Raw genomic sequence first — 14,762 nt, forward strand, 5'->3', positions numbered from 1 at the left:
AAGTTTGGTTTCCGCTTCCAGAACAAAGAGAATATAATTACCAACGTACCAATAAAATAACAGCCTCAACTATAATGTTAACAAGTGGCTAAGAGTACATGGCACCAATAGGCATGACAGTTATTAATACTAACTGTTGACTCTTGGCTTTAAATAATTAATTTATTTTATTTATTTATTCATTCATACTGCCTATCCAATCAGGGTTGCGGTGGGTCCGGAGCCTACCCAGAATCACTGGGCGCATTATCTGTTTATTTAATTGTAAAAAAAAAAATAAAATAAAAAACAAAAAAAAGGTAAAAAAGAAAATACACTTTCTATTCAAACAGCCATGAAATAATTATTTTTGTGTGCCAGACAGAGAAGCACAGAATGTACATACCTTGCCTTGGTAACAGCATCCAGTCTTTTTACAAGACTTTCTATTTTGCAAAGACATTTATTGGGCCATTCTTCTACACTTACAAAGCTCAGCCTTAGAACTTGGTTTCTGCTTCTCACGATTCAGGCGAATCCGAACACAAACTGTGTTGAGATGTGGGCTCTAGGGCAGTATTTTCTTTGACAGCTACACCTCCTTTCAGACAGTGTGTTGAGTTTTCTTCTCACAAAGCAGAATTTAAGCTCCATTTTATTCCTTCTCTCAAATATGAACGCTTTAAGTACTGTCCATTAGATGGAGAGTGACGGGGTTCTCAAGCTTTGTGAGGCCTTTTGGATTAACATTAGCACTAAATATGTGACAATTACAATATGTATGTAAACCCTAAATTGCAAACGATGGAAAAAACTCACCATCAAAGCATTTGAGGCGCACACACTATGAAATCCATGGTAGAAGGCTGCAAACTGTCTGTAGATGGACTTATTCAGCAGGAAATCGATGTACAACTGGACATATTCTGCAGAGGGATATAGAGAGAATCATTCAGGATAGACAATTGCTAACATTGTGCATAACATGGAGGGGCTGACTAATGGGATTTTTTTTTATTAATGGAAAAAATATTTGTCTAATATGGAACATGCTTGCATATGCACTGATATTTGGAAAAATAAATAGTCATGAATATTTTAGTTTTTAACAACCAATAAAATGAATAGTACTGTGGATAACACCACTGTTCCCCACTCACTAGAGAGAGAAGTTTGAATTCCTTTGGTAAAGGAATTATAATATGGAAAATAGATGCAAAAGAAATTATTCCTGTCTTTCACTACATTGCAGATACAGACTGTAGTACAAACCTATTTTTAGATAATGATCATGCATAGGCCTTTATAAGATAAGATAAGACTTTATTGACCCCAATGGAAATTGTAGTGTTACATAGTGCACAAAAGATGACAATAAACAGAGCAGGGATATAAACGTGGGTTACAGGGGTAAAAATAGGTGTGGTACAACAATGCTATGAACCTTAATATATTAGAATTGAGTTGAATTAGGATTAGAATATGACAGAAGAGTACAAGGTATTACACTATTAGGTAGTTAAAGTAGTACTATTATTGGGTAATGATCACAGCAATGTGGTAGTACCTGTTTTTGGTTTTTGACTCAATAACTTTCTTTGTGCATATATTGTGAAAAGAGTGTGTGCTGGAAGCTTGGCTGAGAACATACCTTTTCTGTTCTGGTTATTGACAGGGATCTTATCTCCCCCTGGTTTCAGGTTATATGACTTGACCACTCCAAGTTCTTCCTGGAAAACCTAGAAAAGAGATATACAACCAGTGGCACAAATCTCTGCCTTCAGCTTCCCTCAACAGACTACTGAGGATGAAGATAAAATGAAGATGATTCTTATTGATACCCAGCACTATTCATACTCTGCACAGAGGCATGTCATTGTGTGTGCTGCACACCTGAAAGGTCGTATAAAAGTCCTCTTCAACGTTTCCCTCGTAACTGAGCAGCTCCCCAAGGCCATGAGCGAGATCCTGAAATACAAACGCGCCATTGATATTAACCAAAAGTAAAGAGGCACACTTCTCAGAGTATGTGTCATTGAAAACAAGAATAAATCCAGGCAATATGCCTCTACCAAACCTATAGGTGAAAATATAAAGCAGAGTGGGGTCAAATTTAAGTAGGTACTTTATTTTTAGTAAGTACTGTGTGCATGCAAAAAAGAAGAGGAAACAAACAGGCTCATATTTGCAAGTGAAACTAATTATGTATTCACATGTTCACTGGGGATTTGACATATTAGGAAAATGTGACCATTTTAAAGCTAAACTAATACACGGCTGTTCGGAATAATAACACTTTTCACTGTTTTACGACAAAGGGAAATGGAGTCATTTTAATCCACACCTCTGTGCTACCAATAAAGTCCATTCATAACTAAAGACTGAGAGGAAAAAGTGAACGACAACATGATGTTTGACGTAAGCTGCAGATGTATGTGTTCTCGTTTGCTCGTTAAAAATCCTTCTGCAATTTTAGTGGTTCCAGCCTCACATTACTTTGTGGAAAAAGTTTAAAACATGGGAGCAAACAACGCCCAAAAGCAGTGGGTTATATAAGTGTGGAGAAAGCCAGAAGTCTCCTTTAAAATGGAACATCTGGTCCACTCAAGCCTGACTCAGCAGAAGCCACTGGAAATTAATAAGAAGGGTCCATTGTGCAGTTTTCCTTGTGCAGCAGCCTTTACGTATATGTAAATAGGTAGCACATTAAAACCCAATATTAGCATGCTGTATTCACTTCATCACTTGTGTGAAGGTGATTTGATACAGCAAGGTCATATAATAGTTAATGATGTGGCACCCTCTAGTGGACAACTTCAAAACAGGTATCACAAGAGATCTCAGCTATGTTCCAATAATTCACAAGAAACACATTGGGCTACTTGAATTCATGGTAAAATGGTATAATATACAGTTAATTAATTTTATCTCTAATTAACAGAACTCATTTACTATATTTCCAAGATGATACATGAATGAATATACACTACCAGCCAAATCTATAGACACAACCCTAAAACATTTCATTTAGATTCTTTTATAAGGTAAAGCTTTGATCTGATTACGCTATATGGTATATTATATACACTAGGGATCTACATAGAAAAACACTTTTTCATTTCTATAATAGCATTTTAACTTTACAGATTGGGTTAGAACCAGAGTTGGGGTTAAGTTTAAGTTTAGAATTGAGACATTAGGAATTGTACGTGTGAAAGCGGTATGGTTAGGGCCAGGGTTATGTGTAAGTTAAAGTAATATGAATTATATTTTAGCTGAATTTAAGTTATAGGTAAATAATAATAATCAAATAAAGTTGTAATATTCAAGTGAGTACTTGCTTCGAAAATAATTTAGCACCTTTGTATCAACATCACTATTGATATTTCCATTCATCAGATTGATGTATTTGATGTTTTAGTTTAAGATTAATTTATTGTCTGTAACCACTTGTCCAGTTCAGGATTGCGGTGGGTCCGGAGTGTACTCAAAATCACTGGATGCCAACACACACAGACACACACAGACACACACATACACACACATACACACATACACACATACACACATACACACACACACACATACACACACACATATATATATATATATATATATATATATATATATTCACTCTCACATATAAAATGTCACTATGGACATTTTTGAGTCGCCAATCCACCTACCAACATGTGTTTTTTGGACCACAGGAGGAAACCCACGCAGACACTGGAAGAACACAACAAGCTCTATACCTGGACAGACACCCAGAGCAGGGCTTGAACCCACAACCCCAGGACCCTGCATCTGTGTGACAGCGATACTACCTGTTGCACCACCATGCAGCCCTTAATTTAAGATTGTCTTTTAGAATATAAAAATGCTAATTCATATGTCCTAATGTGTGACTTAAAACAGTGTACAATATTTCACACCTGCAGTGCTAAAACAGAACAAAGTGATTCATGTTAATCATGTGATTTGAGCATGAAAGAGGAAAGGACAGCAATTTATCTGCAGCAATCTAAAGAGCATGCGTTTTTCAGGGCTGCAGCCACAATGCACCATCTGGAGTGGACGCTTATTAATCTCACACTGCTGCTCTGTCTAGTGACACAGTCACACAGGGGGAGCCAAAACAATACTGCAGGTGCTATTTTAAATGCCCATGACTCAGGCTGTTTCTCTCAGGCCAATACAATATTCACAGGCACTGCCTTACTATTATATATGAACATATCTCACAAAGACGGTCTCAAATACTGCTACATAATCCTGGATACATTTCTTCATGAGATTTTGTTTTTGCACTTTTAATATATGTCTGCACATTTATAGCCCATATACCATACAACCCATTAGATATTAAAAATGTATAATGAATTAACATATAACAAATAATAATGTATCGTGATTCATTTACAGGTGTCATCACCCGAATGGTTCACACTGGTTTGGTGAAAGTAAGGGAATGGTGACAGCTCCAATCACTTTAAATGATTCCTATAATTGTCAATTACAACAAACATAATAAAACAAGGTTTTGAAATGTTGACTAGAATTTCAGCACATATTGTGCATGTATAGTGCAAAACTCAGAGATCACTTTTTATTTAATTCATATCCATATAGGACTTATTCGAATGAGACCAGATTTGACCCGATAAGTATACACACATTCACACACACACAAACACACACACACACACACACACACACACACACACACACACACACACGAGACTAGACAAAAATCAGGCTCCACATTTGCTTCACTTCTGCAAAACAGTTGCTCTCAATCCATCCAACACTGTTAATTTGAACTGACGAGGGGCTGTCAATACGCTTCTATTAAGAAAAAGAAAACAGACAATATAGAAGGAACCAGCTACTCCAGAACCCAGACCTCACCACAATAAAGCAGAACGTGCATCCAAACTGAGACTGAACTTTGAAGGTTTTCTAAGTACTGTACTGCACTGGGGTTTCTGGGAAACAATAAATACTTGAAGGCAACCACAACAAAACATGACGATTAATGTTTTGCATGACAGTGAAAACTTAGATACTGCATTGGAAGAGGGAGTAATCTCAGGGGTCTGACTGTCACTGTTATGTGTGAGTGATGAGGGTGTGTGTGTTTGTGCTTGAAACGCAGCACACTGGACTTAATGAGAACAGATAGAGTGCTAAGCAGAATGGCGTGTCACAGCTTGTGTACATACTGGCATGATCTGCAGCAGGTCGTCCAGGGTGAGGGTTGCCATGCCAACGGTGGCGTCGGGGTCACATGGCACGATGGGAGGGGTCAGCAGCTTCTTGTAGACACAGGGTGGGAATCGGATGTCCAGGGTGATGCTGTTATACACAGCCAGACCCATCAGCTTACACAGAGTTAAGAAAGCAATGTAAAAGCACTAAGTGTACATACAAAACTCCTACGCGTACAACATTCAGCTTGAATATTTAGATAAGGCCTCCACTTAAACTTAAAACAGGCTTTAGTAGGTTTTTTTTAGTAGTCATTGGGGTTGTGCTAATTCTTTTTTTATTTAATCTGTATTTGTCTTAAATCCTCATTGTCAAATTTAATAAATTCTCTTCATACAAAGATCATTTATATTTCTCTTGATGCAATGTTTATTTATAATGCCATTCAGTCCACAAAAAAATGATAAAAATCGATCAATATTATAATTGATGTTAACTACTGCAGAGGGGCACAGCAAAGCAAATGAATGAGATACATAATGCATGTCACTTGTAATAATAACTCTGTAAAAGGGGTTTGTTGCTTTCTTTTCTTTTCTTCAATAAGAAGTTGCAGTTTTGTATGAATTATATCTGGAAGTAAAAGATTTGTATGGGTCCGAATGGGCAGGCCTTGAAAACATTCTCATCTACAGAAGGGAGGTGCTGCAGAAAATATTTAAACAACAAATGGTTTAAACAATGATACTGCATTAAATAGTATAATTATTAAATTCTCCAAATTATATTGTTACAGTTTTGCACTGCGAAACACATATCATGATACATGGCTACACTTCTGTATTATAGCACAGCAATGTTAAAGGAATGATCACCATTTTAATTTAAAAAAAAAACAACAAAAAAAAAACAACACTATTTCAAAAATAAAATTCAGAGAATGTTTCCTCACCATCTCTCTCTAGTCTGTCTGTGCACTAGAAACGGGAGTAATCCATTTACAAATCCCGAATGTCAGTAAATGAGTAAAATATAAAAAATAAAAGGGGCTTGGTCAGACATGCTAGGCTAACTCTCTCTCGCCATAATTTCCAAATGTTGAAAATTATGATAAGAGATGAGGATGTTGCTTTATCCCTACTCCATAGGTGGGTCACATTATTTAAATTTAACTGACTCTATATTCAGGTGAATACTAACTGCACGAAAGTGAGCACCAAGAAAGTTCTAGAAAACTAAACAACTCAAGTTACAAATGAGTTTCTGTGGTAACTGGTTAAAATTCATTCACGTACAAACAACAGTTGTTTTTCTCCTCAAACATACTGTTCCACCTTAGGAGACACGGAGCTTGTGAACGTAAACAAATAAGCCATCAATCTTTTACTTGATAGGATTTTAATGAGACCCCTTTAAAAGCTGCAACTTAATACTTATTTTATTGGTCAAGCCAATAAAATAACTCTAGAGTCTAGAGTGAGTTTAAATTTGTATAAAAATTCACCTTTATTCTCATATTTTACTAAAGTAAATCTCAGTAAATCTACAACTGTGAATCCTTTGTTTGCAGTCTGAAAGATCAGCTACTCAGCGGATTACACAATAGCCTTACGTTAGAGCAGTATTCTCTGATGTGGGGAAAGAACGCCCAACAGGTGTATAATACATTTAGAGGAGAATGTGAAGAGGCTGCTCACTAAGTGCTTACAGCTGCAGCTGACAGCAGAGCTCCATGTGCTCCACATATGCCCAGAGAGGGGGGAGAAAGCAGTGGAAAAAGTAAGGGTGAGAGGGAGAAGCTGGCTTTTAGTGGATGAAGAGAAAAATGACTGGATGACTGGAGCAATGAGACAACACAAGACCAGCTCCAGGTCTAGACAAAACAAAAGAGACTTTTCTTTCAACATCGCTGGCTGAAATGACACTACTGCATTTGGGCTGCTGGAAGAAGGGTGTACAAATCTCTTTTTGAGTGCAGAAGAGCTGGACTGGCAGCCATTAGTGGGCTGGACTGAGTTTTCAGAGCCAGAAGGAACGATTAGAAGGGTAATGGCAGGACATGGCAGCGTTTGGCTGCCACTGTGTCTCCACTTCTGCCTCGGACATAGCTCTGCACCAACTGAACGGCCAAGGCCACACAGCCTAACATCACTGATAAATGCAGTCAAATACACATCTACTACTTTATTTATGCACTGAAGCACAGTCTACATTTCCCAGCCTTAATGCAACTGTTCAAAAGAAATTCTTAGTTTTACAAACAATTATAACTTACACAATTCAAATTTTAATTTAATAGTAAATATTTATAAATACACATTTTCAATGTTCTTAAACATATCACAGAATTAAAAAAAGTACAAGTATACATAAAAAATAAAGGTGTACAAGTATAAGAGTGTAGAGATCTACATGTCGTTTTCCTAGATTTTTCGAATGCATTTGGCTCAGTGTCACATAAACTTATATGGAAAGCTTTTGAATTTTTCCAAATGCCAGATAAGGTTATTAGGCTTGTTAAAGCATATTTCGAAGACATTCAGGAGAATTTGTTATGTCATGACATCAGTTAAAAGTAGGTATAATGGCTGGATATTCGATTTCACCATTAGCATTTACGATGGTGATGGAGGTAGTAATCAGGGCCTCTAAGTGGGTCGTAAGTGGGGAGAGGTTGCATGATGGTACTCATCATGCAACCCAATCGGGGCTTACATGGACGACATGATGACCCTGACGACTATTGTGCCTTGCACACGATGGTTGCTGGGAAGATAAATGATAATCTAAGGTGCATCGCTAAATGATACCGACCAAGTTGTGGGAATAAAGGCTGAATTATTGAAGGCTATTAATATCATTGATAGATCATGTCTGCCAGGGAAGTTGAAATTGTGGTGTCTGCAGTTTGGCTTACTGCCTTGTATTAGATGGCTGTTGACAATTTATGTTGTTCGATCACAGAATTAGAGAGGATGGAAAGGGTTATGAACAAGGCTATAAGGAAGTGGCCAGGGGTGCCACAGTGTTTAAGTAGTGTGGCATGGTAGGGGAGAAGGGTACTGGAGCTACCACTCATAAGTTTAGTTGAGGAATTTAAATGTGCATAGGTGAGTTGCGAGAAGATTTTGGCAGGAATGATGGATGTAGTGGTTAAAGCACCAGTGCTAGTCACAAAAGCAGGAAGGAAATGTAACCCACGAGTGGCAGAGCAGGTATAAAGGGCCTGATTAGAGCTAAGGGACATGATTGGCCAAGTGCAATCCTTGGGTCCGGTGATTTGTGGAAAGCTTTTAGTAAGGCCACATGACCAGAGTGAAGGCAAATGATGACTAGATTTATTCGCAATTAGGAAGAGAAGGCACGGTGTGCAACAACAGCATCACAGGCAAAACAAGGCCAGTGGCCTTGCTGGGAGAATCTAGAGAACCACTGACGAGTGGTTTTAGTAATAAAGTGATTAGGTTTGTGCATGAGGCGGAATGTATTCGAGAGCGTGCACAGGCCATAAATATTGGTAGATGGAGTGAAGGACGAGACTGGAAATTGCTGGTGGACCTAGAAACAAAACTGCAGGACCCAGTGTGCATTGCGTTAAATACACAAGGCCTGATATGGTGCTGTACTCTGAAAGTAAACAAATAGTTTATTTCATACAGTTAACAGTTCCATTTGAAGATGCAGTAGAATGGAAAAAGCTTAATTATGCGGACTTGGCGGCTAAGGTAAGGGAACGCGGGTGGCAGGCACATGTAACACCAGAAAAGATTGGTGCTAGGGGATTTGTAGCTAAGTCTGTCACATACCTGCTTGTGCAGTTCGGCATCAGAGGCCGGACACTAAGGGCAGTGGTGAAGGAGTTATCAGAAACAGCTGAATGGTCTAGTCAGTGGTTGTGAATGAGGAGAACACAGACTAGTTGCAGAAATGCACTGTAGAGGTGCTGTGGCATGTAAAGATCACACGGAAATGGTGGCACTAAGCATGCATTAAATGGTGTCAGTAGGGCTAGGTACAGGGTAAGGTAGGACTGTAAAGCTAGCTTGGAGGGGGTGAGTCTAGGACGCCAGACTTCACTGTTGTTGTGGGCTTAATTCAGCGAAACACTGACGAGGGGAGATGCCTACTTGATGATCCCTGTGAAGAGCTAGTGATGCAGTGGGTGGTTTGTGTACTCATGTGATGGGCTCAATGAGTAACCGTAGATGTTATGGGTAGCTGGTTGCTGATCGGATCATAAACAGCCACAGCAACCATGTAGCTGTAGAATTGGAACAATAGAAATTGTGTGGCTGTTGGTAGGAAAAGGGTGGGGTGGGCCCTATGTGAAGCTCTAATGGATTGGCACAGGATATTTTACATCTTATCTTGTGTATGACTATAATTGGCTTTGGATTGGAGGTGGGGAATACTATTGCATCTTATTATCAATGTGGACACTAAATGGTGGCACTGAATATTTTATTGAATGCAACAAATTCTTTTCTGCATTAACAGCTAAATTATGTCAATAAAGTCTCTGTTGTTTTATGAATATTAAATAATAAAGCTTCAATATCAATTCTATATAGCTTACTGTCATTTTAATCTAATCAACATCTTTGTTCATCTTTTTAGGGGCACTACATTTCTAAAATTTCCTAAACGTTTCACATCTTTATGAAATATTATAGACTTTTCATGCATGGGCATGCAACAAAACTGGCTAAGTGTTACTGAAAACAGTGATTCAAACTTTTGAATAGTAATGTGTGTCTCTGTGTGAAAGATAATACTGATGATTTAGAAGACTGCCCCACATTTCGTTGCCTCAGACGCATGCAGTGGATTGATACTGTAAAATAAGCCTCTGTGATTTCCTGTGTTGAAAGATAAAATCTTCACAAACGCCATGAATAAATGCCTGTGAGATTCCACCAAGTGGAAGCAAACAGTATGGTTATGGGTTATTTACGGCTCTGAGCAGCCACATGCATCCACCTATGCAGTAAATGAAAGGATACGGCTCCAACCAGACGAAACTCTGAGCAGTTGTCACATTTCCAGCTGCTGAACCAGTGACACTGAGATTCCTTCACATACGTAAACATGCCTGCAAATGAAAAATACAACTCATATTATTTAAGCATGAATGTCGAAGTTTAACAAAAAATAAAATAAAATAGAAAATAGCAGTAATGTGCCAGTGGATGATGCCAAACTGCAATTAGTGACATTAGTGAATTGCACAGTACAAAAATGAGCCAACATCTTCAAAGCTAAAAAGCATAGTAACATAATCCAAAAGACTCTTTCCTTCATGACAGCATGCTCATTTTAAAAAGCCACTGATTAGAGGTCAAACCATGTGACATCATAATTTTAGCAAGTTTCCATTATACAGCTCAAGTTTTTTCATGGCTGAAAAAACAAACAAACAAAGAAAAACAAACACAAAAAGGACCAAAGTGGATATTTGACTTACTGATATATGACCAATATTTATGTAGCTGTAACAAAGCCTGTATATACTAACTGTATTTTCAGTGTGTGTGTGTGTATTAGTGGTGTCATCTTGATTAATCACAAATTAAAATGCTAGTATTGGAAGGGAGATAAAGCAAACAAATGTGTAGAGTGATATGCGTGACAAATGTGCTAGAGGAAACAGTTCTTTTTACTTCATTATAATATTTTAGAGTAGATTTTTATGATTATTTGAATTAAAACCTCTCAATTTGTGGAGTAAATATTTCAGAGAGACAGTTAACATCAAGCACATCGAAGCTCAAACACAAGCAAAAATTGAGACAACTTCAGCGCGCAGATCACAGCTCAGTCAATAAAATACCTCCATATTCCGGCTTCAACAACTTTATAACAGATACACGTGTAGATTATGAGAGGCAATAAACACATGTCTCTGTGTTTAAATTAACTATGTTGTGGGTCATATTAAAAAGAAAAAAGAGAGAGAAAGTAAGAATGAGAACAAGTTTTGAGATTAAATCCATATTTCAGCATGATAAAAATAATGCAATCTAATAAAACATATTAAGATGGCCTCCTAGCTTCTACACTCACTGTCCACCCTTTCATCCTCACTGACCTTACAGAAACGCTTTGTAGTTGTAATATAACAGAACATTGGCCTTCTTTTGCTCTGTATACTTTGTTTAAAAATATCAAAGTGTTCTATCTAAAGGCTCTCTACTGTACAATTAGAGGGATCAATAAAATATAACTATAAGCAGATATGAGCCCTGAATTTTCTTGTCATCACATGCAAGGCCAAATCAAGCCACGAGTCCCAAGTGTTATGGTCCAAGCTGAGTCAGTTTTGTAGTTTGAATCTCTGCCATAGACGCTCATCAGAAATACAATGTGGCAAAACTATAGGAAATGAAATCTCTGTGGTTTTATAGTAAGGCAGTCTGTTTCACTGGGTAAGAAAAGAATGAGTAATACTTCTATGGCTGAAGTACTGTTCTTTTGGCTTTCTAAATGAACACAAATCATGGTCAAGCGCATGCGCAGCAGGTTTTAATCTAAGCATGCTTTTGGCAGGCAGCCACTGAGACCAAAACTGTTTGTCCTGTCTGTCTCACCGTAGTCAGTGTGAAAAATCTGTCGAATCAGGAGAAGAAACCACTCCTTTGTGAGTCCACCCATGTCCAAGCCCGCTTCCCCAACAAACGTCACTTTCAGCTTTTTCTTCAAGTCTGCTCTCTTTCTTGAAAGCTATTTAAAAAAAGTAACACATTTATGGTCATATGGGGCCATTTTTCCAAATTAAGCCATAGCCAGACTTAAACTTTCCGGACTAGACTATACTTACCCTTGGTCAAATATACCGTCTTTTAATCTCAGAAAATATAATGCTGACTACAACTGTTTTAACAATTAAAAGCATAAATAAATAAAAAATAAAATAAAAGTGATAGTACATTAGCTTTCTGTTCTGTAAATATTTCTCAATACTACAGAACTGAGCGGTAACAACTGAAAGGAACAGACAGGCGCTGTCCATGTAGCTGTGTTCACATACTTGGCGCAAGTGTTATTACCTCATCCAGTGAGTCACTGACCAGCTGCAGACGCCTCACTTTAATGTTGAGAAAGAGCAGACTCATATCCACCCTCTGTCTGCGAGAAACCTTGTCCACCAGGGTTTGCTGTAGCCGAAATAGACAGCGATGTGTTTAGTCAATCACTGTTAACATGCTAGAACCTTGTTTACATAGATATACCATGGCACGTGTTTACTTATAAATGCCAGGGAGAGTATACATTTTTATTGCATTTTCAAAAAACAAAGATTTTGTTTTTGTATCAATAAAGCCATTTTCAAACGGAACCTGATTATCTTACTAAACGTTTTTACTTACTTACATTTGTGGCACTAGACACATTTACTCAGCTGCATATTATTCCGATAGACCTGCATTTTCAAATGCTATGGAAGATAATTTACATTTTAATCAAGTATACTTTAATATATTGGATTTAATTACTTCTTGTGTTTAGTGTTGCATTATCCTGTGTGTTCAGAACCTCAGAATCTTTGTTGCTAGCACTATTTTAAAATGTTGTACTTTAGAGTTGTATTTTAAAAATGGAAAAAGAAACTTCAGTTCCTAGGCTTAGAGAATTAGAATCAGAATTACACAGAGGAATTTTTTCTCTGCATTTAACCCAATCCGTGCAACAAAACACACACACACACACACACACACACACACACACACACACACACTAGTGAACACTAGGGGGCAGTGAGCACACATGCCCCGAGTGGTGGGCAGCCCTAGCCATGGCACAGGGACTTAGGTGCCTTGCTTAAGGGCACTTCAGTCATGACCTGCTGGCTCTGGGGATCGAACAGGCAACCTTCCAGTTACAACCCCAGTTCCCACCTAAGGTTTTTTTACCTGATGTATTTTTAATACTGTTAGTAATTTGTACTTTGGTCATTATTTAAATGAAGTAGCAACAGTTCTACCCAAGTATGATTTGAGTATATTTTCTCCATCTGAGTATAAAAAAAATAAACATTCAGCTTCGCTTGTTTTAATGGTATTGGTGATAATGTATAAATTGCTGTTTGGCTACCTTTGGATTTAGGATATATCTGTGAGGCTCTGTGAGGTTCTGCTGATGAGAAGAACATAGGAGAGTGTGTTTATTCCCATGGTGCCTTTAAGGAGATGGCTATGGACATTGCTGCCAAACTGAATTGTCTTGCATCTGACAGCCACGTGTCTGTTTAGCCTCTCTCTCCATTCACATACATTTGGGAGGGAGCTTGACAGGATCCCAACCAGAAAAAAGTCTTATTTATGCAGCCCCACCCTACACAAGGGTGCTATCATAAGACTTTCCCTGCAGCACTGAAATAAATAGTTCTTTGAATTTAACTGTGGACATCGGTTACCCATGAATATATACAAACTACATTACCAGAGACGTTTCATATGGTAAAATTCAACAAAAGATGAATCTGTAATTTACTAATTCACTTGAGGAATGATCTGACTGATAAAAGCAGAAAGAATATAAATCCAATTTTTCAGTGAAAAACGTTTTTTTAAAAATATCAATAAATTAAAAATTTGTTGCCTGTAAAACACTCAAAAATTAGGGACGGGACTTCGAAATAATGTCTGAACTGAGTATACCAATTGTTAAAGTTTTTCATGTAGAATTGCTGCTTGATGCAGCCGGAGTTTGTCATTGCCTGATATTTTTTCTTTTCATGATGCACCATAGGAGACAGATCTGAACTGGGTTTAGCTTTTGGACTTAGAACTGCTGAGAACTGTGTCAATGGTCCATTTCATAATTTGCAAGGAAAACACATGCATTTTTTAATGAAAACAAGCTGAAACACCGACACCGACCACAGCACATGTTTCTACTGTCTTTGAAACCACCTGAGTTGAGCTGGGGCAAGAAGTCATTAGTGTTTGTACATAGAATTAATGTGTGGCTTTTTCCTTGTGTAATATTGTGGTGGACTGTGTTATGTGGCAAGTGATTTCCAAACTGCTCCCAAGCCCATATGACTGTACATTACAGTAGCAGTTTCCCAAGCAATGCTGTCTGAGGGCTCAAGCATCATGCACTTCCAACACTGTTGCACTACACAGAAAATTATTTCTCTGGATTATCTCAATCTTTTTACAATATTATATACAGCACATGGTAGGGATGTGCATTGGTACTCTAGTACTTGGTTAACCATTTAGATGTCAGTATTCAAATACTAAAAATCACTATTTGAGTATCTGTTACATTAAGACAATAGGTGTTTATGGCAGCATATTGACTTAGAAAAGAACAGCGTGCTGAGCATGCTGTGCAGCACCAAATTTGCTAACAAAAGTTTGAAGAGTTCTATTTCAGTCACACGAGTAGAAACTGGAAATATTTGTTTTGCATTTGTTCCGTTTGAAATAACAACGCTACACATTAAGCTCCTATTACATAAGAGCATCTGTGAGGCTCAAAAGACAAAACAGTTAAGCATTTGTACCCCCTTGTTGGAGGAATGTGAACTACGAGTTTTTATTGTTGAGCGTGTATTGGATCAC

General features: G+C 37.8%; 1 protein-coding gene across 1 annotated transcript in view; it reads right to left on the bottom strand.

Moving 5' to 3' along the window:
* Window positions 1-14,762, bottom strand: part of hectd2 (HECT domain containing 2) — a 40,412-nt gene that overhangs the window by 8,789 nt on the left and 16,861 nt on the right. The window contains exons 12-18 of the mRNA XM_066664168.1: window positions 12,237-12,344; window positions 11,778-11,910; window positions 10,194-10,282; window positions 5,205-5,363; window positions 1,873-1,947; window positions 1,631-1,718; window positions 799-905 (exon numbers count right to left, since the gene is read on the bottom strand). Coding sequence (XP_066520265.1) covers window positions 799-905; window positions 1,631-1,718; window positions 1,873-1,947; window positions 5,205-5,363; window positions 10,194-10,282; window positions 11,778-11,910; window positions 12,237-12,344 — 759 coding nt within the window. The remainder of the gene's footprint in view (window positions 1-798; window positions 906-1,630; window positions 1,719-1,872; window positions 1,948-5,204; window positions 5,364-10,193; window positions 10,283-11,777; window positions 11,911-12,236; window positions 12,345-14,762) is intronic.

Source organism: Hoplias malabaricus, chromosome 3 (genome assembly GCF_029633855.1).
Source record: "Hoplias malabaricus isolate fHopMal1 chromosome 3, fHopMal1.hap1, whole genome shotgun sequence".
Taxonomy (NCBI): Eukaryota; Metazoa; Chordata; class Actinopteri; order Characiformes; family Erythrinidae; genus Hoplias; species Hoplias malabaricus.